This window comes from Macrobrachium rosenbergii, chromosome 47 (genome assembly GCF_040412425.1).
Source record: "Macrobrachium rosenbergii isolate ZJJX-2024 chromosome 47, ASM4041242v1, whole genome shotgun sequence".
In the NCBI taxonomy this organism is placed as follows: Eukaryota; Metazoa; Arthropoda; class Malacostraca; order Decapoda; family Palaemonidae; genus Macrobrachium; species Macrobrachium rosenbergii.
Genome location: NC_089787.1, coordinates 20595892 through 20622997, shown reverse-complemented (window position 1 = coordinate 20622997; position 27106 = coordinate 20595892). Strand labels below are relative to the sequence as shown.

Genomic DNA, 27106 nt, shown 5'->3' with positions numbered 1-27106 from the left:
GGCTCTCTCTTATACATTTAGTAGGTACAACATGACTATTGAGAATAAAACACCACTTATGTATACCTTTCTGCATTATTTATGTAGATATGAATATATATTTCCATCTTAAAATGCATTACAGTGAACATTTAGTGGTACTAAAAAAAGCCAGTGATGTTAATAGTGTAAAAAGCAATAGCCTCATTTCAGAATGGCCACTTTTTGGAAAAGCCACACTTGAATCTACTCACATCCAAATCAGAACATATACCCAGTGTGTGTGTCGAAAATATTCTTTGTAGAGACTTTCTCTTATAGCATTTTGAAGTATTTATGACCTATAAATGCATCTGGTGTGGCACAAGCAAGATCAAATTTTGTTGGTAACCTGACTTCATCGTGTCATTATTTTATCCACTTTTGGGTGCGATCATGAGAGGTTAAGGATGGACCCTTGAGCCGAGACCCACGAGAACGAAGACCTTTGACTCGGATAGCGTCAATGAAAAGTGTTAACACTGAACATCGGTACTTCTGAGTCCTTTGTGAATGGGTGCTATTTTTCAGACAGAAAGGATTTGCACAGCAACCACGAAAATAAAAATGTTGCCAGGCAAGAGACCTGTAGCACCAGAGGAACGCCTTTCTGGATTTTTCGTCACTGGTTCACTGGAGGCCGTAACTTCGCGACGATGACAGTCCTTGTAAGGCCCAGTGCAGCTGGCATATGCCATCACATTCGCTACATGGGTCTGCTCGTGAACACGGTGGAAGAGGTGAGCCCAGGGTCCTAGAATTGGAAAATAAACAAGGAAATAGAATAATGTCATAGTGGTCATCTACAATTTGTCAAGTGTAAGAGGATTCCAGAATGGCCCTCTCTAGCTTTGTTCCAGTATTATTCCAGATCATACCTTTGTTAGCCCAACAGCAGTTTATTTTCAGTTAAAGAGTGAATGTTGTCCATCATATTTTGTTCTCATATACAAATAGGCAGTCCCCAGTTTACGATGGGGTTCCGATTTTACGCCGCGTCGTAAACTGAAAATCGATGTAAACCGAAAAATTGTTGAAATCGTCAAAAATCCTAAGGAAACCTTACTTTTAATGCTTTGGGTGTATTGAAAATTATGTAAACTGCATTTTTATTGAGTTTTTCATTAAAAAAAATCCAAATTTTGATTATTCAGCCATTTTGGAGCCATATTTCTTCCGTCGGATTGGCGTACGACACATCGCAACCCCGGAACATACATCATAAACCAGGAAATAATTTCTGATGAATATATTTGAAAAGCGTCGTAACCTCGGAACGTCGTAAACCGGGGACTGCCTGTAATTAGCTTTTTGAACAACTGTGCTCCAGATCTCCTAATCTTAAATGGCCAGATGCTTTGACTTCTGCCTTTTAATCCATTCCCTTTGGTCTCTTCCCAGTTGGCTGATCAACTTCTGTAACAGTGCTCTCATTATGCTACACTTTAGGGAAAACAATGGCAATATCAGAGAGGGTCAAGACAGCAAGTCCTCTCACTACGGATGTTTACGCCCCAAAGTTTGCACCAAGGTACATGCATTCTACCAGAAGTGGCTGGACAATGGTGTGTGTTACACAACAAGTTTATTGACCCATAGACTACTATTGTTACCCACAGAAAACTTTGATACAGTATAAGGGTACACATTGCATTTCATAAAACAGTGGAGGAATTGTATGTGCTGTGAGTATATATTCAGTGAGGGCTAATCTTGATTCATCCTCCATCACTAAAGACTTCTCATAACATTTTCTGTTCAGTTTAAGGTGTTTTTGTAGTACAGTTTTCCATAGATTTGGCAGAGTGAGTTTATGCTGATTATTGTAAATTCGTGATAGTCCATTTGACTATTATGAAAATACCTTTAATGTTTTGGCTTTTCACAGTGGAAATTGTGATAAGTTTTGGCCATGTTGGCTGCTGATTTTTCTGTTGGGAATCTGGGCAGTCACACAGTCATGGCAAAAAATAAAGTAGATATGAATTACTGAAGCAGTTTAGAAATAAGAAAGAATACAATTATAAGCGAATACTAAACATCCACTGAGTTGAATATATGAAGTGTGAGTTGCACTGTCACGCTTTGTTAACATGTCGCCAGTGACCGGATGATGCAAGAAACTTGTCGTTTCACTTGCACAATACATCATTAGAAACTGAACATACACCATACGTGTATGCTCAGCTCCCAAGGCCCCTCTCACCCACCTTAACCCACGAGGTGCTGCGCGTTGCTTTATTTTTATATGTTGTCCCTCGCTATCTCTGTTTGGACAACGCCAACAGTCTCACCAGCCATTCAGCTCACTTATCGGCATTACATTATTTATTTTCAGATATCGCGGTAAATTTAGTCCCTCCCCTTAGCTCTGTTTGAGTGACGTCAACAGTCTCACCAGCCATTCGGCTCACTCTTGAACGTAAAAGGTGCCAGATTTCTCTTAATCATAGGGATGAAAATAGCAAAATTGTAAACCTTCTGTCAGCTGAGGGGGTGGGACCAGGGAGGCTTTTTGTATCCTGAAGTTGAGCAACGGTCGAAGATTTTTGCAAGTCTTTGTTTATTTTGTGAATTTTGGAGGTAATGGGTTTTGGATGATGATGCTTATTCATTTTCGTCAAACAGTGATATCGAGATAGATAAATACAATGACAGTGATGATATAATATTGGTTTTAAAGTTAGTGTGCATAGGATAGTTAATATACACACATATACTGTACAACCATTCAACCAATTAATAATTATTGTATATTTTTTGTATTTTATTAGGTTTTTCTTGAATAGCTACGGAGTAACATTGTCATGAAAAAATTTGAAATCGTCTCGGAAAATACTGCACGAAGCATTCCAAAACTGAAAAGTGGTTTTTGAAAAAATTGTTTTCTTTCCAAAAATATTCTTTTTAAATATGTTTTTAAAAGTATCTTATATTTTATTTTTGATTATTAATCTGCGACACAAGGTGATTACAAACGTGTATAACATTAAGCGATAAGTTAAAAAATGAGCAAGAAAATATTGGTTCCATTACTGAAGTTGCAAATGCATTATATTGCCGTCGTTCTTAAGACCTAGGCAGAGAAGGCAGTGGCTTCTGATGAGGCTCCGCAGTTAGACGTGTGCTTCCCCCAAACCCTCACCTACCTACCTACCTACCTACTTACCTACCTCACAGGAACACTAAGATCGTGTGTCAGTGAAAATCTATGAGGGCAGATTCAAGTTTGAACTCAGGATTACCAATGAGCTGTTAGAACTTAATTTGCAAAAATAAAATTAGTAATATTCATTGTCTTCGTGGGAGAAATTGCTTACAAAGTGATTGTTACAAATACTATACCACATGTAAATAAGTGCTGTATGGGTGGTTATTCTGCTGAAGCTGTTTGTAGTTACTCAGAGCTTATAGTCAACTCTGGAATTAGTCATCTAAAATATTCCATTTTGGTGTTTTTTGAAAGCTATTCTAATAATTTAAAAAACTTTAACACCTGAAAGTAATTATGAATCGCTGTTTGTAGTTACTCAGGGCTGATAGTCAACTTTGGAATTATGTAGTCATCTGAAATATTCCATTTCAGTGTTTTTTGAAAGCTATTATAATAATTTCAAAAACTGCAGTGCCTGAAGGTAATTATGAATTGTTATTGTTAGTGCAGAGGTTTATAGGCTCCACAATAAGCTTACTGGTAACACCCTGTGTCAACTGCTCACCAATACGTTGGTCCTCTTGGGGCTGGGAATTCATCTCTTGCAGATGAAATGAGCTAACAGTAATCCTGCAGAATGTTCATCTTTTTTTCTTTAATTGAGCAATGAAAACACCATGATTTTATCCTCAAACTAATCATGAACACAAGTTCACCTAAAATCATTTTACTTGGCTACGTTAGCATACACTGCTACTACTTCTCTGGCCCTCTCAAAAATAAAGAAAAAGGCGCAGGAAACCGCAGCACTTTCCCTACCTACTGCAAAAGCGGCCACGTCCTCTCCACCGTGCGTCTCGTAATCGTAATGCGTTGGAATAGCAGCCAGGGGAACATAGTCCTTGTCGGTTGTGTCCACACCAGTAAGGTTTGGTCTGACAACCTGTAAGGGAAAAGTCATAGGTGAGTTATTCAAGACAAACAAAGGTATATTCATTCACCAGGAGACAAACACAGTTGTGTGCGTACGTGCACGCACAATCACTCATTCACTAGCGTTGGTGAACTTTATAGTTTTTGTTTTGTGATTTTACATGCATGATTTTTCCACGTTTTATTAAATGATTTTGTATTACTATTCAGTAGATGAAACCTGTTCATATGGAACAAGCCCACAGGGGCCATTGACTTGAAATTCAAACTTCCAAAAAATATGGTGTTCATTTTGGTGTTCATAGGATATGTACCCTACTGTACTGTAACCTACAAAGAAATACTTCGAGCACAAAGCAGAAAAGAAGAGATAAAGTACAGAGAGAGATTCTCTTTCATTACCTCATTCCCGTTAAATGAGTAATTGAATCCATGCCCAGTTGCAAAGGTCAGTGTTGTAAATGGCAGACCATCGGATACATCTTCACTTTCTGTAACAATACCTGAAAAATACAAATTGAAACATCCTGTCAGTGTTTTCCCACATTTTTATGCAAGAAAATATTATTAAAAGGCTGTTTTTGTTGACAGACAGTAGGTCCAGGGGAAAACCCAAAATTAGACAGTACTACCATGTATTTGCTTTAATTGCTAAATCAAAAATTATACTTCTTTTCAAGCAAATTCATGAGGTTTTTTCAGCAGACCATTTGTCTTTCTACTTGGCGTCCTCCATTTGTGATCCCTTGATGTTAAAACCGTTTCACCTAAATATTTCTGCAGCACTGTCCGTCTCCCAGTCTTTCTGCTTCTAAACCTTTAGTCAAAACTATCTTCCATTCTCTAACTGGACAAGCTCAATACACTTTCAGTGCATTCATCATTACCAATCTGTTTACTAAACTTTTGTTGTATCTCTACAGTTTGCAATTTATGTTGGGTTCCAACAATTTCTCTCATTCACGTTCAGCAACCACACTTCACATCGTCGATAACCGGCACACCCAGTAATTATGGTAGTAAATGGCGTTTACGACGCCATAAGCTCAGATTGGTGCTGATAAACAGCTTACTGGCATTGAAAATTGCATATTGACACCGATTAACCCCTACCAACGCCAATAAATGGCTTACCGGCGCTTAAAATCTGGTTAATGACATTGTTAGCCAAGTGTCATAAAACTGAAATGCCATTAACTGATCCCACTGATAAGCAGGGACTACCTGTATATATATATATATATATATATATATATATATATATATATATATATATATATATATATATATATATATATATATATATATATAGTATATCTAGTTAACTATCACGTTCGAGGTTTACGACGCTTTTTCAAATATATTCATCAGAAATTATTGTGCAATAGTAGAATCGATACGGAAGAAATATGGCCCCAAAATGGCAGAATAATCATAATTTGAAGGTTTTTGATGTAAAACTCAATAATAATGTTTACATCGTTTTCAATGCACCCAGAGCATTAAAAGTAAGGTTTTCTTATGATTTTTGACGATTTTCGACGATGTTCCGGCTTCGACGATTTTCGGGTTCTCTTGCGCAAGAACGGAACCCCGTCGTAAACGGGGACCGCCTGTATATATATATATAAAATATATATATATATATATATATATATATATATATATATATATATATATATATATATATATATAAATAACTACCACATACACAATTGTTCTGTGCAATAGTAGGATTGTAGAATTACTAAAGGACCTCATTCAAACTGGATGGTATCTAATGGAGTATTTATTCAGAAAAAGTTACAAGCTCTCTTGGACAAACAGTCCACATTATCAAGTATGACTGTACGCATACTTGATAATGTGGACTGTTTGTCCAAGAAAGCTTGTAACTTTTTCTGAATAAATGCTCCATTAAATACCATCCAGTTTGAACGAGGTCCTTTATATATATATGTATATATAGTAAGGGGACATCTTACCTAAAATGTCATTTCCTCTTGGCGGGTACCCGTTTATGGTCATGCCATGCGAGTGATCTGCCGTGACAACGACCAGAGTTTCTTCCGTGTTCACCATCGTCAGTGCCAGTTCCACAGCTTCCTCAAATGCAAGCACCTCTTCAAGAGCCCTCTTTGGTGAAGTGATGTGTAAAGCATTGTCAATCATGCCACCTTCAACCTTACATAAAATTGGCAGTGAATTAACCTTAGCTGTTTGCGCATACTTTGTTATATATCATCTACAGCTGATATAAAATTTAGGTACAATTCTATATACTAGGTGATGTTTGGCTGAAGTTGAAAATCTGCTTTATATCAAAGCCCTGTTTGATTCCACTTCCAAACAGCATAAAATTTGAAAAGTTTGAACAAACATGGACAGAAAATTGATCTACAGATTAGACAATACTTCTGATTTCAGAGCTAAGGATAACTTACAAAAAGGAAAAACCCGTTGTCACTGTTTTTGAGTCTGTTGATAGCAACCTCAACCATTTCTTTGATGTGAGGGCAGCCATCCAGACTGGTGTCCCTGTCAGTCTCGTATGGCATATGAATTTCACCGAACAAGCCTGAAAGTGAGAAAAAACTGGGGAATATCACTTGTTTTAGGACAGCACCATTGGATTATTTATTCACCATCTGGGGAAAGTACCAGTCAAAAATCATTCCCTTTACATTATGCCTATGTGTAAAAAAATTAAGTTTTGAAAGAATTAGTTAACATGAGTATTGCAATGTATGGAAGAAGATTGCTGTTCCAAATTACAATTTTTTTTTGTGGGAAGTCTAAATTCAGAGATATTCCAGGTTTCATATGAAAAACAGAATGAGTCATTTGAAAAGCAGTCCTAACTCAAGCCACCCACCATGACATGTCAGAGATCAAGTTGATTTGATGACATTAAAGTTTTTGCTTCTGCATAACCACATAATCAAAAGGCATCGTTCGTTCTATACCGCTGTTCTCCTTACCTCCGGAAACACTAGTCCACGTTGCATTGGTTCCACAGCATTCCTTCTTCAAGCAGATAATGTTAATTGCATGAACTCACAGCCTGTTCTCATTGCATTTAAAAATTAATCATGCATTCAGCTGACAGAGATGTAAAGTGTGTCTGGGTGTGCAATAGCATTAATCTCTCATTCTGGGAAAGAGTGTAATTAATCTTGTGAGATTCTGACGATGTGTTGCTCCATTATTTGCAGTGGCAGCAGTACCGATGTTGAGTTGTTGCTTAATTTTTCATAAATTTCTGAGAAGTCGGTATAAACTATGTATGCGTGTCATAATGAAGAAATTTGAGCATGATGTTTAGGATGCTCATGTGTATGCGGTAGGGACTTGGCTGAGGGTATGACTCACATCTGTGACTCACAGCTGATTTTCTCTCTTTTGCTGGTCAGATGTTGATGATATTACTCACTGTACTTCATGTTATCTATGTTGTTAATTCAGATTTTTTCATCGTTTTGAAATATATTTGCATTGCTTTTAGGAAAGTCAGATTTTTACATTGATGATATTACTCACTGTACTTCATGTTATCTATGTTGTTAATTCAGATTTTTACTCTGTTATTACTCTCCTCGTTTTGAAACTGGCAGATATTTGCATTGCTTTTAGGAAAATAGCTGTGGAATATCACTTTCATAACTTCCTCTGAACATTACATTCTCAAAGTTTCTTGAGTCAAATTTCAATATCTCTTCACAATCATCATCATTAACTCAATTTAAGCTATGACAAATACAGTAGGTATGTTGCAGTATTTCCTGTCCCATGCCGAGTGCATAATGTCACTTTAAAACATTCAATAAACCTTCCTTTGACCACAGTCACAACTTGCAGAAGCATCATGGACATTTCAAAATGCATCCTTCAATTTTACTGTTTTTATATTAAACTCCCAAGACCCCAGTTTCCCAACGTGGGCCCCCTGAAGAGTATGATATAAAGGGGGAAGGGGCAGTATCTCTAAAACAAGTCCCACCCTACTAATCTGCTGCTGAAATGAATGTCAGAAACATTTTTAACATAAAACATTGGAAAATCGTATTTTCAACTCCCGAATGCAAATGGCCTCTGCGAAGTTGCACCACTCACGTCATTCATTGTGTTTTGTCTTCCACAAAACTCTTTTCATCTCCAGCTTCCCATTTCATGATTCTCATCCAAGTAGGTTTGGATCTTTCAGCTCTTTTGCTGTCTAGAAGAGGCCAGCTGATGCTATCCCATCTAATATAGTTTGACAAAAAATGTGCGGCTATATACCAATAATTTTAACAAAATAACAACTGCTGTATACATAGGCCTTACCCAAGATATATTCAGTGTTCTTGGTGTCAATAGATTGTAATTCTCGAGTAGTTGTAACGTAGGCGTAGCTCTTGCCGTTTTCCTCCTTATGGTTAATCCAGTCTCTGACTAAATTCATACCATCAGACCTCTTGCAGTTATCCTCGGTGATGTCTGTCTTAGGTGATCCCATTTCCTGTCGTCCTCCTCCCATCACGACCTACAGGTTGTATGGGGTATCATTACAAGGCAAGGATGATTCACGTAATATAGATTAATCTCTCGTACGGTTCTCAATGCCGACTTCATTGGACTACGGACGCTACCCTAATTACAAACGAGTTATGTTCTGAACGGCCGTTCATATCTTGATATGTTCTTAAGTTGGTTTTTAATATGTAGAGCATAATTTTTGTTGATGTTTACATTCAGATTTTGCTCTGGGTGCCTATTCTGCTAGCAAGAACTTTTGCAAGGAACAGAAGAGCATGAGGAAGAAGAACTGTTACTTTAACCCCTTCCCTGATTATCCTGAGTGTTCTCGTGATAAACTACCATGTATTCTTCTCAAAACCATGAGAATATTCGTTCATACTCGTAAAATATTCCTATTTATTCCTATATTCCAGATTTATCGTTGTCTGTGATGAAGTCCCATTCTCTGTATTTCGAATTTTCTGTTGTTTTTTAAAATGCAGTTTTATAAGAAATTACTTTGGGTGCTAAAAGGCAAAAAGAAGAAAATAGAATTTAGATTCAAGCAACATTCAAAATTTAGTACAGTATTCTATTGACCTTTCTAGCATCCAAAGTAATTCCTTATAATACTGTAAGAATTTTTTAAAAATCCATACTAAATATAGAAAATTGGTATTCATCACAGACTGAGTTAAATCGGGAATATAGAAATAAGTAGGAATATTTTAAGAGTATGAACAAATATTCTCGTGATTGTTAGAAGAGTACATGGTAGTTAATCACTAGAATGCTCTGGATAATCAGGGAAGGGGTTAAAGGAACAGGTTCTTCTTCTTTGTCATGTTCTGTTCTTTGCAAAAATTCTTACTAGCAGAATAAACACTCAGTAAAATTTGAACTTACAGGTGGCGAAGAGGAGCTCTCCAAACAGAATTTTAACTTGTGGCCCTTTCAGTTCGTATCTCTGAAAGTTTGTAAGTCTGAAAGTTCATAAGTAGGGTAGTGTCTGTACTTAATAAATCATTTGCTTTGTTACAACTCATTTGAGTGTAAAATTGTACAAGAAGCTTCCATAACATTAGTTCATTTTACCACTGGATCCTCTGTTCTCTGGACAGAATCCAGTGGCCCACTTATTCCCTTCAGCAACTTACCTCAATAACTGCCTGAGGGCAAGGGCCCTGTTTTGATGCAAAGATGGCTTAATCTAAGTCAACTAACCATTAAATCATTAAAAATAACTAACCATTAAATCATTAAAAATAGCAGAAGTTGTTCACCATGAAGAGCAAAGAGCCAATATACTATATATCTGATCCTTCAAATAGTTTGACAAAATATATCTCTTCAGTCATTTCTGTTACTTCTACCTAAAGCCTGTCATCACTGTTCACTCCACACAATGATTGAAAGTTCACAGCTGGCCATTCTCCAATGTTTTCTGTCATTTTACTCTTATACCATCTTAAGTTGGTGGTCAGGTCTTGACCTCAGCTATGAAAGCATGCAAGGTTTGATCTTAAGACATCCATTTATGGGCAAGGGAGATAAAAACTTACTTTTCATGCTGCTGAAGTTTTTATCTCCTTCAGAGCAGGGTTCCCAGGACTGCACGAACATAATCAGGTGGTTCTTCCACTCCTGGGGACATTTCTGAAAGCCTGTCTTGTCTGGTCATGTCTTGTATAATCTTTTGTGCGCCTTGAATCTTGACCTTTTGAGAAACATCTTACATTTGAGGTGCAGTCAAATCTCACACAGAGGATGGCAAGAGACTAAGGAGCCCACTAAGCTGATAGGATTTTGTGTTAAACCGGAATATCCTGGATAATATAGGATAAAGGTTCAGGGGAATTTTCATGATATAGCCTAAGCAGTATGAACGAGCCATTGGAAATTGCAAAAGCTATCAGCTTTACATTCTCCTTTTACCTGCACAGTACTTGTAGCCTTCCTCCCTTCCTGCCCCTTCTTTTGCATTTAGTGATAGTCAGACATTCGTTGTTAACACCGAGTTCTTGTTTCTGGGTCATAGCCTAAAATCCATAAAGCTGTGCTAGTGATAATCTTCATGAAGCCAGAATCTCCATTAAAAGAGTCCAACAAGTTCCCAACAACATTAAGAGATCATGATGTTTACTCTTCAGTTAAAATCATACATACTTTGCTTTCACTTTTGCTGTTGCTATAGTGTATAGTGATAGATGCATTACTGTTTTTTTTTTATCTATCACAGGGTATCCAGATTGGTGGTTTATACTGGGGGTAACGGGGTACATCTTGCTTCCTTAGGAGGCCATCACTTTTCTTACAATATGTACTGTTTCAAGTAGCAAGGTCTTCTGCATGAGGCCCAGGAAATACTTTGGCTTCCAGTTTATCAAGGTTTTTCTTCAGGGTAATTCTTTGGTTTTGCAATCAGTCAGGTCTAGTTGATGAACATGTATCATCCTGTCATTCCTGATACGTTAGTCCTAGAGCCATTTTTCTTGTTCACCTTTTACTAATCGCTCAGGTTGGTGTTTGTACTATTTGTTGCTGCAAGCAATCTGAGATTTTGTGTATTTATGGTCTCGTACATCGCATTTCCTACACTTTGACAAGATATTTAGTGTACTGCTTCTTGGATGTACCTTGTTCTCAAGGCCTGATCTGTTGGTGCTATTATCATTCTGTTTCTCTCTTGATTTCCCCCCTCTGTAGCCATTGCCATGGTTCATGGCTGGAGAATTTCATAGAATGTCTTGTGAATGTCCATGCTTGGGTTTCTTGTACTATTTTTTGTATTTTTTTATATATATATATCTGGGTCTTCATCCTCCTTAATTGGGTCTTTAAAGTATCAGTGCAGTTTCGCGCAAACTGAGGGTCACCACTTAGCACTGCTAGGAGGACTTTTCAGCTGTTATGAAGTACAAGGAATAAAAGATCTTTGATGCTGAGGAGTGTAACATATTAGCAACTCTGCAAATAATGTATGTTTACACTTTGCATGATGAATAGCTTGCATTTTTACCAAAGAATATAGTGTACCTTCATGGCAGTATAACTTAGAAAAGATGATGAAACATGCTGTCTGAAAGGACACCCATAGGGAGGTTACATACCATCTTAAACCTTTCACCAAGGTACAGTAAAATCCCCGTATTCGCGGGGGATGCGTACAGCACCCCCCTGTGAACTGCTAAAATCTGCGAATACTTAAAACTCTCTAAAAACCACTTAGAACTGCCTATTTTGATAGTTTAAACACAAAAGAACCCTCTAAAAATTCTTATACCTGAGTATTTTAATAGTTATATCACAAAAAGTGCATTTCGTCATGAAAACGATATGAAAATACAGCAATTAGTGAATATTTCTCAGTGAAAAATACCGCAAGTGGGCAAATTTTCTGTGAATAATGTGTATACATGTTCCACAGAGAAATCCGCGAATAGTGAGACCGCGAATACGGGGGTGTACTGTACATTTATTATGAGTACTTACACACACACACACGATGTACACCTTGCTCTCATACAGAAGGGTAATGAGAGGACAATGACAGATGACCTGCTCAAGCAGACACAGTTTACAGAAGGCCGCATAATTTAGGGTCTTGAAAATATAAATACATTTTCGTATCCTGAAAATTTAATGAATTACCTTGAAATGCTTGCCAGGCACATCTTCAACCAGTTGCCGAGCGATGTCCTTGCATGCAGCAGTGTCCGGGCCAAATTTCTTCATCTTTTTGTCGCACTGCCATTTCCTGTTGGCCGACTTTGCGTAACTAGCCGCCACACTTGCATGGGTGACTTGTGTTGTTGTTATAAAACCTGGTCATGAGAAATGATTAGTGTCTGTGAGTAAACAAAGTGTAAGAGTTGTGGAAACAATCCCCAACAACTTTGTAAGAAAAATGATAATAAAAATAAATGAGATGGAATTCCCGAGTGAATTATGATGAAACAGGACAGGGAAATAATGCAGAATAATTGTATACTCATTGTTCTATTATGCATGATGTCACATTTGGGGGTCCAGAAGGGACAGCCCCACTCCCCCCAGGACCTTACAACAGGTTAGGTTAACGGAAGGTTAGGTAAGGATGCGTCCCTGTTGAAATATGTTTTTTATCTGCTTTTAAACAGAAATAGTATATCCAACTCTTCTTAACTTTTACCCCTGACAGTGAAAAAGACTCCACTAATTTGTCTAAAAACATGTTTTCTTCTCAGATGAGAAGGAAAGATTTTAACTATGAAGTGAGGGCAGATGAATTCATAAAATTCTGGAATATTTCATATCTAAGGAATCAAGTTAGCTATTAATATTTATATAATATATTTTCCTGAAGCTATTTCATTGGTCCATAACTAAAACATTTCCATGTGAGTAAGTTTCTCAGCTCTTGAGAAGTCACGCAAGTTCCCAGAATGTGAAATGTTTCAGTGAAATACAAGTGTCATTTAATATCATAATCATGAGTTTATAGTATGTTACCTTGACAAAACCAGTTGACCAACTTGACACTTACCTGTATCTTTCTTGGCCTCCTGCGCCCATTGTAGAATGCTGGCAGGCCTGTTTTCTTCGATGAGAGACGCCGGGCAGTCGTTGAACTTAACGTGACCATTAACTCCAACTGTGTAATAGTTAGCCTTGACTCCACAGAGATATGCAGTAGCTGTTGAAGCACTGTCAGACACTTGCTTGTCCAAGTCGTAAGTCTGTACAATAGTTTGGTTTTGCCAGTGGGAACAGATCATTATGTAAACTTATAAAATGACTACAGGCAGTCCCCGGTTTACGGCGGGTCCGGCTCACGACGTTCAGAGGTTACGACGCTTTTCAAATATATTCATCAGAAATTATTTCCCGGTTTACGACGCGTCGTATGCCGATCTGACGGAAGAACTATGGCTCCAAAACAGCAGAATAATCAAAATTTTGAGTTTTTTTTTATGAAAAACTCCATAAAAATGCAGTTTACATCGTTTTCAATACACCCAAAGCATTAAAAGTAAGGTTTTCTTAGGATTTTTGACGATTTTCGACGGTTCTTCGGTTTACGACGCGTCGGATAAACAGAACCCCGTCGTAAACGGGGAGCGCCTGTATTTATAATGGTTAAAACATGAGCAGCAAGAAGGCTAAAAAAACTATTTATGAATTTAGAAATTAACAGTCATTGAAGTACAAAATTATGTCTGTTATGAAATTACCAGGCAACTTTGATACGTTAAGAATGCAGGATTACAATTGAAGGGGATGAAAGAGAATCTGAAAAGAACAAGCTCTGAGCAGTGAGACTTCAGGATTGTTGGAGCCCTTCCTCTGTACAGATACAGAATTAGGAAAATTGCTTGACATGCAGGGATAAACAATTAAGAGACTACAAACGCCAACCAGCTAGAACTTGAAAATGGTTAATAAAATTATTGAAATGCTTGCTACTGGGTAGTCACGTACAAGCTGGTCGAAGTGATTTCAAACCCCCAAATCTTGTAAGCAAAAGATTTGGACTTTATACAAACTTGCCTTTGTGATGGGTTTCATTTGAGTTCTTGTAGAATACGTTGTCTCATATTGCTGAATATCTCGCAAGGAATGCGAAAGTTTCTTTGTTATTTCCCACTCGGATGCACGCGCGTAGTGCTAAGTGTATCACGAAAAAGTGCGAGTAAGTCAAGAAGTTAAAACGGTCATAATTACCTTTAAGAGGCCAATGTTAGGGAACTTCTCCCAGACAAGATGTCCTTCTTCTCCTGAGTACCCATGTTTTTTCTGGCCCTTGTAGATGCGACTAGCCGTATTAACAGTGATGCCCATACCTGTGTCAAACAAGTAAGATTTTTATGACAAGAATTGGTGTTAGTTTATTCAAGGAAAGCTAGACTGAGTGTGTATTGATAAAGGATGTTTTTATCATCAAAAGTAGCCAGTGAAGTTTATGTCAAATGATTTATGAATCATTTTTACCATACTCTTTTTGACAGCTGTACATGTAGGGGCTTCAGATTGATGTCTGTTTGAAATTATTTTTTACCACAACCATATCAGTAAGCACCACGGACATTTTTAAAAATATTTTGAGATTAATGATAAGACAAGCTGTTCTTAAGACTGACTTAACAAATATTGAGAGTATTGTCGCTGAATTGTGTACAGAGGAAGAGATAGAATGAAGAAGGCCATCAGTAAAGGGGGAAAGAGTATAAGTAATGGGAAAAACTTGTATGGGAATACCTACCACTAGACATGGAGAAGACATTACCAGCAGATAGATTATTTGTACAAAGCCAGAAATGATGTTACATTGGAGGGAGTGTCCTGTAACAAGGAAGTTAGATTTAACATGCCATACCAGGCTCTATAAAATGATACAGAATCTGCACAAGTCAAAGGGACCCATTCTCCAGAGTTCCACAAAGAGGATGATTGAGCAGAAGAGCTTGACTCCCAGATATACAGGAGTTAGTAAGGTGGATGTTTCAGAATGTTACAATGGCAATTTGTCCATTTAGAACCATCAGCTTTATACAAAGAGGCAAATATCCCAGTGTCCCCCAGATATGCTCAGTGATTAAGGGTTGGACATAAAAGAAAGAGTACAAAAGTCAGCGTTTCAGAATATTCCTAAAGAGATTTAAGCCACATGTCCTGTTGGATCATAAGGCAATCAAAATCTGTGGTCCTTTAAAGAAAAATTTATTGAAGGCATCTCATTAGATTTCGATAGGGTAGGGAGGCTGCTTCTGCACTGAGTGTTTCGTTTACTAGTACTACCAGGTTTCATACAACTCATTTTGCTATGAGTTTCATCTTGGCTACAATTAAAATATGGAATAGTTTGTAGTTGCGGAATCCTCTGACCTCCAAATGTTGAAGCAGTGAGCAAATTCATTCCTGCTTTCTCCTGAGGTCTGAATTCTGGTGTATCAGTTTCATATTCTATTTCGTATTCATTTATTTATCACCTCCATCTATAACTTGTCTCTCTGCACTGACTTCCATTTGGAGCCCTCTTGGGTTTATAGTCTGTTGACTCTGTCCAACAGGGTTTTCAGCTGAAGATTTAAAGTAAGAAGTAATAGAACCTGAAGCTTTAAAATCACAAAGCAAATTGAGAAGAAGTCATGGGTTTTCATAACGACAGTAATCAGTATATCTACTACAGTAGAACAAATGGAAGTAGAATTTGCAAACAATGTTGGGGAGTTTATTAGAAGAGTCGTAATTCTTTTTCACTAGGAAATAAGGTTCGGTTGATATTTCTCTTGATGGAAAAAGTAAGTATACCTTAGTTTTACCAGACCACTGAGCTGATTAACAGCTCTCCTAGGGCTGGCCCGATGGATTAGACTTATTTTACGTGGCTAAGAACCAGTTGGTTACCTAGCAGCGGGACCTACAGCTTATTGTGGAATCCGAACCACATTATAGCGAGAAATGAATTTCTATCGCCAGAAATAAATTCCTCATTCTTCATTAGCCGGCCGGACACTAGAACTCGGGCCTAGCGAGTGCTAAGCGACAACTCCACCGACTTGCCTAATGAGGAACTTCTCTTGATGGAGGAAAACTTTGTCCCTTAAAGTAGAAAAGTATAACAACTTCCACTTGTGACAGAAGAGGCAAAAACACAAGTAGAATAAGAGTCCAGGAATGGGTGATTTGCTTGCTTTCCTGGTAAAGAGTCAGGTGTGGGAAAGACTAGGGTTAGTGCAAAAAAAGTTTGAGCATAGGAAGGAAACATTTACATCGAGTACTGAGGACATGGCAGCAACACCAGATGCTACTGGTTCTGGATACAAAGTTAAAAAGGCAAAACTCTCTCTCTGGCAAAATACAGTATTTCACTGGGGAAGATGTGCATTGCTGTTATCATAAGCTCAGGCACAAATGAAACTTTTATGTAGTTTGATAAGAGATTAGAATTGACTGGGGAAGAATCACTGGACAGTGAAGTATTGGGAAGGGCAGAGGCTATGGGATGTTCTGTAAATGGGATAAGTATCAAGACCTTGAACATTATTGAACAAAGGCAATGGGAAATGAAGTCAATTTACCTTGGTATATACCAGATTTATGAAGTACTGTACTGTAATTTGAATTTTTTGTAACATACAAACTTGAAGTTCATTACATATGGATTTTGCTTTAAACACAAACCGGAAATGGCTGTTTAAACTTGTTGACAATGTAGTTGACTCTCCCACCTGTCAGTCTGCACTCCACTTTGCCTTCTGGCCCAGGTGCCAGATGAGAGGGGTGGCTGAGGTGGGCCATGTAAGTAAAGAATTTCAGGTTTGTATGTTAGGAAAACTGCAGATTACTTTTAAAATGCGATATTTGTACCTTCTCAAGTACAAACTGTGATTTACATAGCAGATTACCCATTGGTGGGAGGAAATCCATATACTCTCTGAGCTGACCAGTAGGTTTACCCAAACTGACCTGTAAGTGTCATCTTCTTGGTCCGATAGGAGCAAAGGAAGAATGATCCTGCACCTCTATCCTGCTGTCCATGAGGGATGTTGCCACTGCTAAACTTTTGAACTATTAAAAATTGGAATTGCAAAGCAATTTGTTTTACTGTCTATCCTCTTCTCCCCCTTATTTAGAGAGAGGGGGGAACTTGCACCCATTCGTCGCATAGCATACATACACTGCTCGCCATCCAACTTGTACAAGGCCTGGCACCCTGACTAACTAACCCTACAAGAGAAGAAGGAAGAAAAAGGAGGGAGAAATCAGTCACTCACACAACTCTCACTGACCGAATACCTGAGACAAGGTGCTACTTGTCCCACAAGGGGAGCTTGGCTAGCTACACAACTTGCTGAGCAGCCACCACAGGACCCAGTGAAAACTTGTCCAAGGACTTGTGGGCAACATCCCACAGAGGTAAAAGGACCATACACCCTGATGAACCATCAAGTTCGAATGGAATGCTTGGGATGGAGTGATGCCCCTGACCTCATGAGCTCTTGCCCAGGCTGCTCAATTTGCTTTCTCTGTTGGACAGTTCATTCGCTCGCTTGATCATCTCATGGCGCCAGAAAGGAAAAATGTTCTTGAACATTTCTCTCTTCCTCCTTGACACAGCTTCGCCCATTGTTCAGGAGACCACTCCCAAAACTAGACATGGGTTATCTTTGTTGCATGTGCGTTTCCAGCAGGAAACACAATGAGTGATTTATTATGGGGCTTGTCCCTGCAGAGACATCTCCTAACTGACACAGGCTTCCTTCCTTTGGAGGAGGAAGGCAAAGATTTGGATCCTGATTTAAGCGAGGAAAAATGCAAAGAAATTCTCAAGTTTATTAACTGGAAGCAAAATGGAATGCAGACCAAAAGGTGCTTGGAGCTTCCTCCTACCTGATGAGAGTTAACTGCCTTGTCAACAAGTTGAAATGACTTAAGAAAAATTCCTATGTCAAGAATGAAGGTCTGTGTTTGTGTAGTAACAAGGGGAGGGTTTTAGGGGTACCAGTGTTTATACTGTAGTCCACCAGATGTTTTTGGTCATTTGTAGGTATGGCTAGTCATGGATATTTATCCTTTCTAACCACTGTTGACTATTTAAATCCTCTTGTATGTGTATAGCCCTGTCAGCAAAGGTAATGTCTATTTTCTGTTAAACATTTTGTTTGTATGTATGTAAGTTCTGAGATGACTTTTGCTTCTTGATAAGAAATCAAATTTTGGTAGGATCATTTTTACATCATTAGTAAGACTTCCAGGTATTACAGACATATTAAATACATGGAGACTGTTGTACTGGAAACAGTGTTGTCAGTAGGGGAAAGGAATGATATACAAGGAAAGCTAGGAGACTGTTGTACTGGAAACAGAGTTATCAGTAGGGGAAAGGAATGATATGCAATGAAAGCTACTGAAGCCTGGTGAAAAATAAAGTCTTTCAAGAGAGCATGAGATTGGGTGAATGATGTCAACTCTTAGTGGGGAGAAATATGGTACCAGCAAGCAGAAATGAAGAGAAAGAAGGAGAGATTAAAAAAAAAGGGAGTATGATAAGTCAAATGCTTCTCTCAGTACCCAATCAGAGAGAGTCCATTTTTATAATCTACTAAAAAAGAATTGAGCTCACGGTGAATAGGTTAGAGCCAGTCGCAGCGCTGTGAACCAGGTAAAAATAATGGAAGAGAATAAGAGATGGACAAGAAAAAAGAACAGATTTAAAAGAAAAGCTCCAATATGTAAATCTACTAGAATGAAGTACACGACTAGTCACATTCCTCTACATTCAGAAAAGACTGGAGGACTTACAGCTTTAGGCAACTGCGTTGTGTAAGGATGGTACTTACCATCTCCCATAAAGAGTATGACATTTTTTGCGACATTAGTAAGTGTAGGTTTTAGCAGTGCTTCCTCAATTTCCTCTCTTCCCAACTTGAGCCAGTAGTCGGAACCTGTCAGAGAAAATGTGGCACTGTATTGGTTACCTTATAAATGAACTGGTGAGAAACGTTAGGAATCAGACTCTGTGTCTTAGATGTCCCCTATTTAAGTATTTAAAGCAGAGGTACCTTTGTGTAACCTCCTGAATGTACTATGTCCTATCCCTCAGACATGGATTTGAACTCTCAAGCGTTTGATTACCTAACCTAACTTAGCCAGCATTTTCGAGAGTTTGATTGCGCTAGTAATATCAACCCCTTGCGTCCGGATATGATCATATGAGGCACAATAATGTATATTAGCTTTGGTCCGGATATCTTCCCATGAGAATCAGTATTTCGTGTCACGCTATTTGAGTTAATCTTGTGGGAAAACATTCAAATCACTTGAATGGGCCTTAAATGGATTATGGAAATTCTGGCAACACTCACACCTCAGCTCAGTGAAGCAGGAAGGATAGTCTTATGAGATTTCATGGGAAGGGTACCACGTCTGCCCGTCCCAGTATGTCTCGAAGATATTTCCCCTTAAACATACTAAGGAACTGTTTCTGGTTTTAGCTCATATCTTTTATGAATTATATCAGCTGTAATTGTAATTTTGCAAAATTAAGTACAAGAAAATATTGAAAAGAACATGTATAACTCGCTGTAAGGTACCTCATTCTAGTACATCTCGCGTATATTTGTCCATAAATATATTCAGGGATTGTTGTTCTTAGAACTGACATTAACTCCTGTTATGAAGGCTGATTGGAAAGTTTGTATCACGTGGCTATTATTAATCATACAGGAATATATATATATATCAAGTTATACTTGTCATATATATATATATATATATATATATATATATATACATATATATATATATATATATATATATATATATATATATATATGAATGAATGCCTTTTACTGTAATACAACAGTATAATATGAAGATAAAAAGGCCCTTAAAACAGTGTGAATGTTTCAACCATATATATATATATATATATATATATATATATATATATATATATATATATATATATATATATATATATATATATATATATATATATATATAATCACAAACATCAAACTACAAACGTCATTTATTATCAGATTCACCTCAACCTCGGAATCAACATCAAAGTGAAAAGTGATATAAGTGATAAGGTCTCTGTCACCAGCTGGACTCGAGCCACAGAAAGAATGGTCAGCAACGCTGGCCAACCATCTGGTATAGTTCGAGTCCACTTGGTGTCGGATCGTTTATCACCTATAAAGTTTCCCTTCGGGGTTTATTCAGAGGTTGGGTGACATAAAGACGTAATTAACTAATCAACGAAACTAATAATGCATCCTATAGGCGTGTCCCAAACACGACACAAATTAAACAAACGACCACGTACCATTCTCATCTTCGCTGGGACGTGGGAACACAGTTGCATTGCTGTAATGAACCAACGCCGCCGCCGCCGCCGCCGCCACGAGTAGAATGAGAGGAAGTGACGTCATCTGAAAAGATGCCAGGAAGCGGAAGAAGAAGAAGAAGAATTAAAAAAGAAAAAAAAAAAAGCATTCGGAGAACGTGCATCCACTGACGCCTGATAATGAGAGCGATTGTATTATTTTTTTTTTTTTTAGCCAAAACCGGTTCTCGTTGGGAAAATCTGACGGGTGGTTGAAAGGTAACATAACCTGTTTAGAATTTTTCTGTGCAGGAACGATTCATCTCGTTAAAACCGTTACTGGGTGAACTGTTTACACATGAGGGTACCCTCATAACAAATGCATATTACTGGCGTGATTGTCAGTAAGATGGTCTGAGTACTTCTGTCCTCAGAGTTTTATGGTCGGTATCAAGTTGCCTACTAGACTCTCATATAAGCAACATGTCTGCATTAATTACTGCTTCTATTTCTGTAGGTTTGTGTTGCTTAAAGGAGAGAAACCAAAATAAGTGTCGTTGGATGAAGAACTGGTACGGCAGAAAATATATAAACCCGCGAAAATCTGTCGTCAGAGTTAAGATTTAGTCATTGTTTAAGTTCCTTTTTATTATATTTTGCACGTTGTCGTCCTTACCAGAAACAGTAGTAGTTATATAATTGCTATATAATCACGTTGAGTAAAGCCTTATTAACACTCACCGAAGCTGGTTTATCTGTGAAATCAGACACGATAATAATAACATAATAACAATAATATTTATTTCGGCTCAGGCGACTCTGCGGGAGTTTCTTGACCTCTTAGAAATATCGTCTGTGAAAGTAATATCATTTCGATTCATAGACGTCACCAGAGCTTGCGCCAGACTTGCGCGAATCCCTTATTTTATTCAGTTCTATCTTCATTTTTCCCTCGGCGAAATAAACTTCTTAACATCTTGTAGGGCAGCTTTCGGGCATTGCTCTATATTTCCCCCAGCAGTATTGCATAATCCTCCCATCTCTTATTCTACACTTCTCCGCTTTCACCCACCAGGGGAATGGCAACTACTTGCATCGGCGAATTCATTCTCGTGTAAAAGCCCTCTGTGCTTCATTAAAACTTTGGTGGGAAGGTGAAAAGTGAGGTTTATTGTCAGTAACTCCCCCTTCCCCCAGACGAGATTGTTATTGTCAGCTTAAGATTGTTTCAGCACTGTAGAGAACAACTCTTCAATCTTCCCCAGAGACGTCCAGTGGTTGTGTAAAATCCCTCTCTGCTTCATTAAAACTTTGGTGGGAAGGTGAAAAGTGAGGTTTATTGTCAATAAACCCCCTCCCCCCAGACGAGATTGTTATTGTCAGCTTAAGATTGTTTCAGCACTGTAGAGAACGACTCTCCAATCTTCCCCAGAGACGTCCAGTGGTTTTGACAACTACCAGAATATTGGTCAATAGTATTTACCGGCGAGTGGTACCCTCACAAACAACACTCCCAGGCCGGGCAAACTTTTTGAGATCGGCAAAATTTTTAAAAAAACAAAAGACCACTTCATTGGAAAGAGGATGACATGCACATGCACATTATCATATATAACAAAAAGAATAATCCTTAATTTAAAATGCGTGTACTCACCACAGCGCGTTGGATGAGAATAAAGAGTATTTGGATGAGAATAAAGATATTCTTGCCAGCGATGAGCGGGGAACCCAGTTGACTGAGGCTGACTGACTCAAGCGTTTGGTATCGTCGCGCGACTTCTTCTACAGTAGGTCCATATCTCATCATAAAACCTGCCTTTTTTTATCAGTTGTTTTATAATAAAATCACTCCCTGTTATTTTATCGAGTGATTCGGATATTTTTGTACTTGAACTGAGGTTGGCAACACTCCCTGAGTGCCTTTGTGGATGAAATATAAATAAAAAGTATAAATGTTTCATCTTGCGCAATTTTTCTCGGCATCTTTGCGAACTCGGTAACCCTCGCATTATCTCTCTCTCTCTCTCTCTCTCTCTCTCTCTGTGTGTGTGTGTGTGTGTCAGCGTCGAGTGTAAAATAAAGCTACACCGACACGTTATCGTAAATTATTTAAACTGCGAAGCTTGAACGTCTGAAAAGTAAATTCTCGTTTACAAGTAAATGTAAAATTCCCCAGCAAATATCCAAACGCGTAAACTGCAAACATGTTTCCGGTTTCGGTCCATTGCTCGGCCCACCCTCGCATTTTCCATCCTCTCTCTCTCTCTCTCTCTCTCTCTCTCTCTCTCTCTCTCTCTCTCTCTCTCTCTCTACATGTACCCGTAAAAAATATTACAGTCGAGATACATGAATACACAAAAATGAAATTCTCATACATCCGTTAACTGGAAAGTTCCCCAGCGAATTGTTACGTCAATTACAAAGATATATTTGTCAAAATAAAATTCGCTCTGATCAAAATTCCCTTGCAAATATATATGAAAATATATATATAATCATTGCAAATACCCGTAATTGTAAAATATCCCCGAAAATTGATGCGTATAAAGATATTTACAGTGTATTTCCCAGTAAATTGGCAAGTAAAAGATGTTTTCATTACTTTGCAGACATATAAACTCACCCAGCTCTCTCTCTCTCTCTCTCTCTCTCTCTCTCTCTCTCTCTCTCTCTCTCTCTCTCTAAAACTCGACACAACCATGCTATTGTCTGAAGCAGTCCAAAGATACAAAGATATTTCTGAGCTGAAATAAAGATTATTATTATTATTATTATTATTATTATTATTATTATTATTGTTATAAGGTCGCCTCACAGTCTGGGCACCAGGCGGACACCATCTTAGGCTTATCCTGCTCGCGTTTCTCGGTTGAATTGAAATGAATGTAGAATTTAGGCCAAGCACTGGGACGTATGAGGTCATTCAGCGCTGAAAGGGAAATTGAGAGAGGAGGTGGTTTGACAGGTGTAACAGCAGGAAAACCTTTTGCAATTGCATTATGAAACCATTTTTGGAGAGGGTGGAAAAGGTGGATGGAAGAGAATATGAACGGAGGTACAGTAAAAGGGGTTGCAGCTAGTGGCTGAAGGGACGCAGCTAAGAACCTTAAGTAATGCCTACGGTGTATTTGATGAGGTGCACTGACAGCACTGCCCCATTCAAGGCTGCGTTTCTTGGTGTTTGCTCAACCATAGCATAGCCTCTGTCTCTGAGCCTCCGTAGGGGGGGTAGTGCCATCAGGGTACCTCACGTGGTGCACTGTTGACATTACTTTAAGGGTCTTGGCAGCGTCCCTTCCTTAGGCCCCTAGCTGTAACCTCTTTCATTCCTTTTACTGTACCTCCGTTCATATTCTCTTTCATCCACCTGACCTTCCACCCTCTCCAAAAGTGGTTTCATAATGCAACTGCTTTGAGGTTTTCCTCCTGTTACACCTTTCAGACCTTTTTACTGTCGATTTCCGTTTCAGCTGAATGGCCTCATAGGTTGCAGTGTTTGTCCTTTGGCCTAAATTCTATACAGTATTCTATTCTAGCCAGTTCTTTGCTTATATAAGTTACAAGCATTCAGCTGTAGGTCCCGTTGCTAAGTAACCAATTGGTTCTTAGCAACGTTGAATAAGTCTAACCCTTCGGGCCAGCCCTAGGAGGGCTGTTAATCAGCTCAGTGGTCTGGTAAAACTAAGGTATGCTTAACTTTCAGCATGCAGATGTCGATGAGGTGAAGGAATGCTATTTCATACCACTTGAGCGTTCTTCTTACCCAGTCGTACCCATCTGCATATGACTTGCAGACAATAACAACCAACTTCACGACTGGGTTCCCTGTTCGAGTGGGCACATCTCCCTGTAGGTGCTAGCATGCCAGTGTGTACCTTAATCAGCAGAGCAGATTCTTTTCTATCCTTCCATTTGCTGACAGGGTGATGCCATTTCTTTTTAAACGCCATGTCTTCTTTCCTCATGCCTGGGGAAGTTGGGCATCACTCCTATTTTCGCGAAAGCTACCAACTAGTCCAGTGTTGTTGCTGTGTAAATATTCACTTAGACCAGGGCTGGTTTATAGATTGTCCTTATACAAAATATACCCATTGCCAAGATAAGGGGCCAAAAACGTGTTCACGACAGACCCAGAGTGGCCAAGATGTTTGTTTGTGGGTATGTCAACATCTTAGGTATAAATAAAAAATCGTGAAAATTGTACGTGTATGAGTCATAATTTTCCTTATTTTCCACAGTTATCATTGATATTGGGGTCTCATAAATCATTGTCTGTGGAGTGCAAAAACCTATAAATGGTCTGGTACTGATCACGAGGCATGAGCTGTGGAAATGTTGGCGTATGAAGAAACTTATCCATCCCTTGAAATTTTGCAGTTATATTTTTTTACCGAAAGGTAGCACCTTCCAAGCTCTGTCAGTGACACCTGCTAATAACCCTCAAATGAGTTAGATTTACTGACAGCTTTTGCGTCGAAGAACCCAATCTTTTGTCCATGGAATGGGTTATGAATTTACCTCAGTCACAGCATTCATATTACAAAAGTTTGTACATGTAATGAGTCTTGAAGTTCAATTGGCCTTTGACACTGACAAGCAAAGGGAGGCCCAAGTAGCTTTGATTAGCTCAATAATATAACTGCAAAAGAAATAAATTTCTTATCATCTAATTTGATTTCAGCACATTGAGCCTTGAAGATGTTTTATTGGATGAGCCTAACTTGAATCTTCATTGTACACTCCAGAATCAAGTAAGACAGTTCTCTTGTTTTATCACTTCTCATCTTGATGATTTTTGCACTCAAGTATCCCAAAACATAAAATTCCTGCATTAGATACATTGTTCAGTGCCAGGTCATTTAATTTAAAGTTTTACCATCATGCAAACTATAGAATATAGATTAAGCACTGATTAAGATGGCAATTTGTACCTTTTTTGTAACACATTCATTCTGTTCTTACAACTGTGGTTTCTTAATAACATCATGTGGACTGCTAATTTCATGATGACCAAAGTATATAATTTGCAAAGACTGACGAGTAATCGTCAGAAGGTTTTGGGAACTTAACATGTTTCACCACAAACCCCTTCTATAATTAGCCCATTTTGTATCCACAATCCTGGACACTTCAGCCCCTCTCAGAAAGAAAGAAGTTGGCAGTCATCTGGTGATACTGCACATACATACACACCCCATTGTCAGGCAGCTGAAAGCTTTGTTTGTGTGTCTGCAAGTGTCAGCTACTCATCAAATCCTCAGGTATTCTATTTTATTGTAATCTTTTGATTATTGCCTCCATTATTTGTACTTTTCACCCACTTTCTGTGTGAATTATGTGTATTTCACCCATGTGACGAGGTAGTTTTCGAAAGCTTTCCTAGCTCTTCGGAAAGATGGAAGTTTGACAGCTTTGGATTGGATTGTAAGTACAGTCAGCATGACTGTGAAGGGCTAACTTACTCAGATTTGTAAACAAGGAGTAGAGAAAAGCTGAAACTGAAAATGCACCCCAAGGATGTAAAGAAAGATATATAAAGTTGCAGTCACACATATAAGTAATAGAATTACCTGTTACTCTTGCCACCTCTGCTCCCGTATGATCAAACAAGCTCAGGGGTCCGTGAATGAAACTCAAAAACTGGGCACCAAAAAAGGGGAGGCGAACAGAAGACGTACTAATATCCAGAGTAGGTTTCCATTAGCTAACATGATGCAAAATCTATCCAGAGTATTGTTAAGCTAGTTTGCATATCTGTTTACCAAGGGGGGATTTTGCCCTGGGATTAGACACTCTTAAAACAAACAAGTAAATAATGTGCCGAAGTTTCTTCGGCACAATCGAGTTTTCTGTACAGCCGCTACAACGTATAATCAAGGCCACCAAAAATAAATCTATCTTTCGGTGGTCTCGGTATAATGCTGTATGAGCCACGGCTCACGAAACTTTAACCACGTCGTGGTTACCATGACCCAGTGGTGGCCCAGCCTACATCGTTGCCAGAAGCACGATAATGGCTAACTTTAACCTTAAATAAAATAAAAACTGCTGAGGCTAGAGGGCTGCAATTTGATATGTTTGATGAGTGAAGGGTGGATGATCAACATACCAATTTGCAGTTCTCCAGCCTCAGTATTTGCTTTCTTTTACTGAAAACTAAAATGTGTCTCTGTGATCCTGCAGACTTTGGATGAACCATCCTAAATGAATGGCAGCCACTATGGACAACTCTTGGTGAGACTTGCTAATTGCAGGATTTTAATAGAACACTCATCATGATATTTTTAACAAAGGCAGTATTCTCTTACTCCATCATTGATTGCAGAATTGACACAAATTACAGTTCAGTAGCGCAAATAAATTACGGATTGTATCAGTAAGCATGGCAGAATTACTATTGATATTCAATGAAATATCACCAAGGTTTTTCAGCTATTTTTCTTCCCTGCCAATATAAGTTTAATTTTATTTTCATTTAGTTTTAGTTACTCAATTGTCATCCATTCCTTGGACTGGGAAGAACAATTTAGTTTCTCATTTGATTACTTGAAGTTCTTTACTGAGAAATAAAATTGGGGTTTGCGATACATGTTAACATTGACACGGTTGCTTAATTGCCCTACCAGGAGTACTGTAGCCAGTTCTGGAAACTGGTTTAAAACAATTATAGTCTTGATATTTCACTC

The 27106-nt window shown here is 38.3% G+C and overlaps 1 protein-coding gene across 1 annotated transcript; it reads right to left on the bottom strand.

Annotated features, from left to right (window-relative positions):
* Positions 1-56: 56 nt before the first annotated feature.
* On the bottom strand, positions 57-22216 carry LOC136830592 (alkaline phosphatase-like). The gene is made up of 12 exons (XM_067090136.1): positions 22075-22216; positions 20421-20526; positions 18928-19032; positions 14309-14427; positions 13131-13323; positions 12257-12429; positions 8432-8630; positions 6550-6683; positions 6091-6289; positions 4508-4608; positions 3992-4115; positions 57-772 (listed from the first exon to the last, which is right to left on the bottom strand). Exons 2-12 carry the CDS (start codon positions 20524-20526, stop codon positions 546-548), a joined length of 1680 nt encoding a protein of 559 aa, XP_066946237.1. The 5' UTR covers positions 22075-22216; the 3' UTR covers positions 57-545.
* Positions 22217-27106: the final 4890 nt, after the last annotated feature.

Excerpts from the sequence above, each read along its gene's own strand:
- LOC136830592 (XM_067090136.1), bottom strand. The coding sequence starts at position 20,526 with ATGACGTCACTTCCTCTCATTCTACTCGTGGCGGCGGCGGCGGCGGCG. Across the intron at positions 8,631-12,256 it reads TGCCTGGCAAGCATTTCAAG|GTCGTGATGGGAGGAGGACG; the intron begins GTAATTCATTAA and ends TACAACCTGTAG. Across the intron at positions 4,116-4,507 it reads ACTCATTTAACGGGAATGAG|GTTGTCAGACCAAACCTTAC; the intron begins GTAATGAAAGAG and ends TTTCCCTTACAG.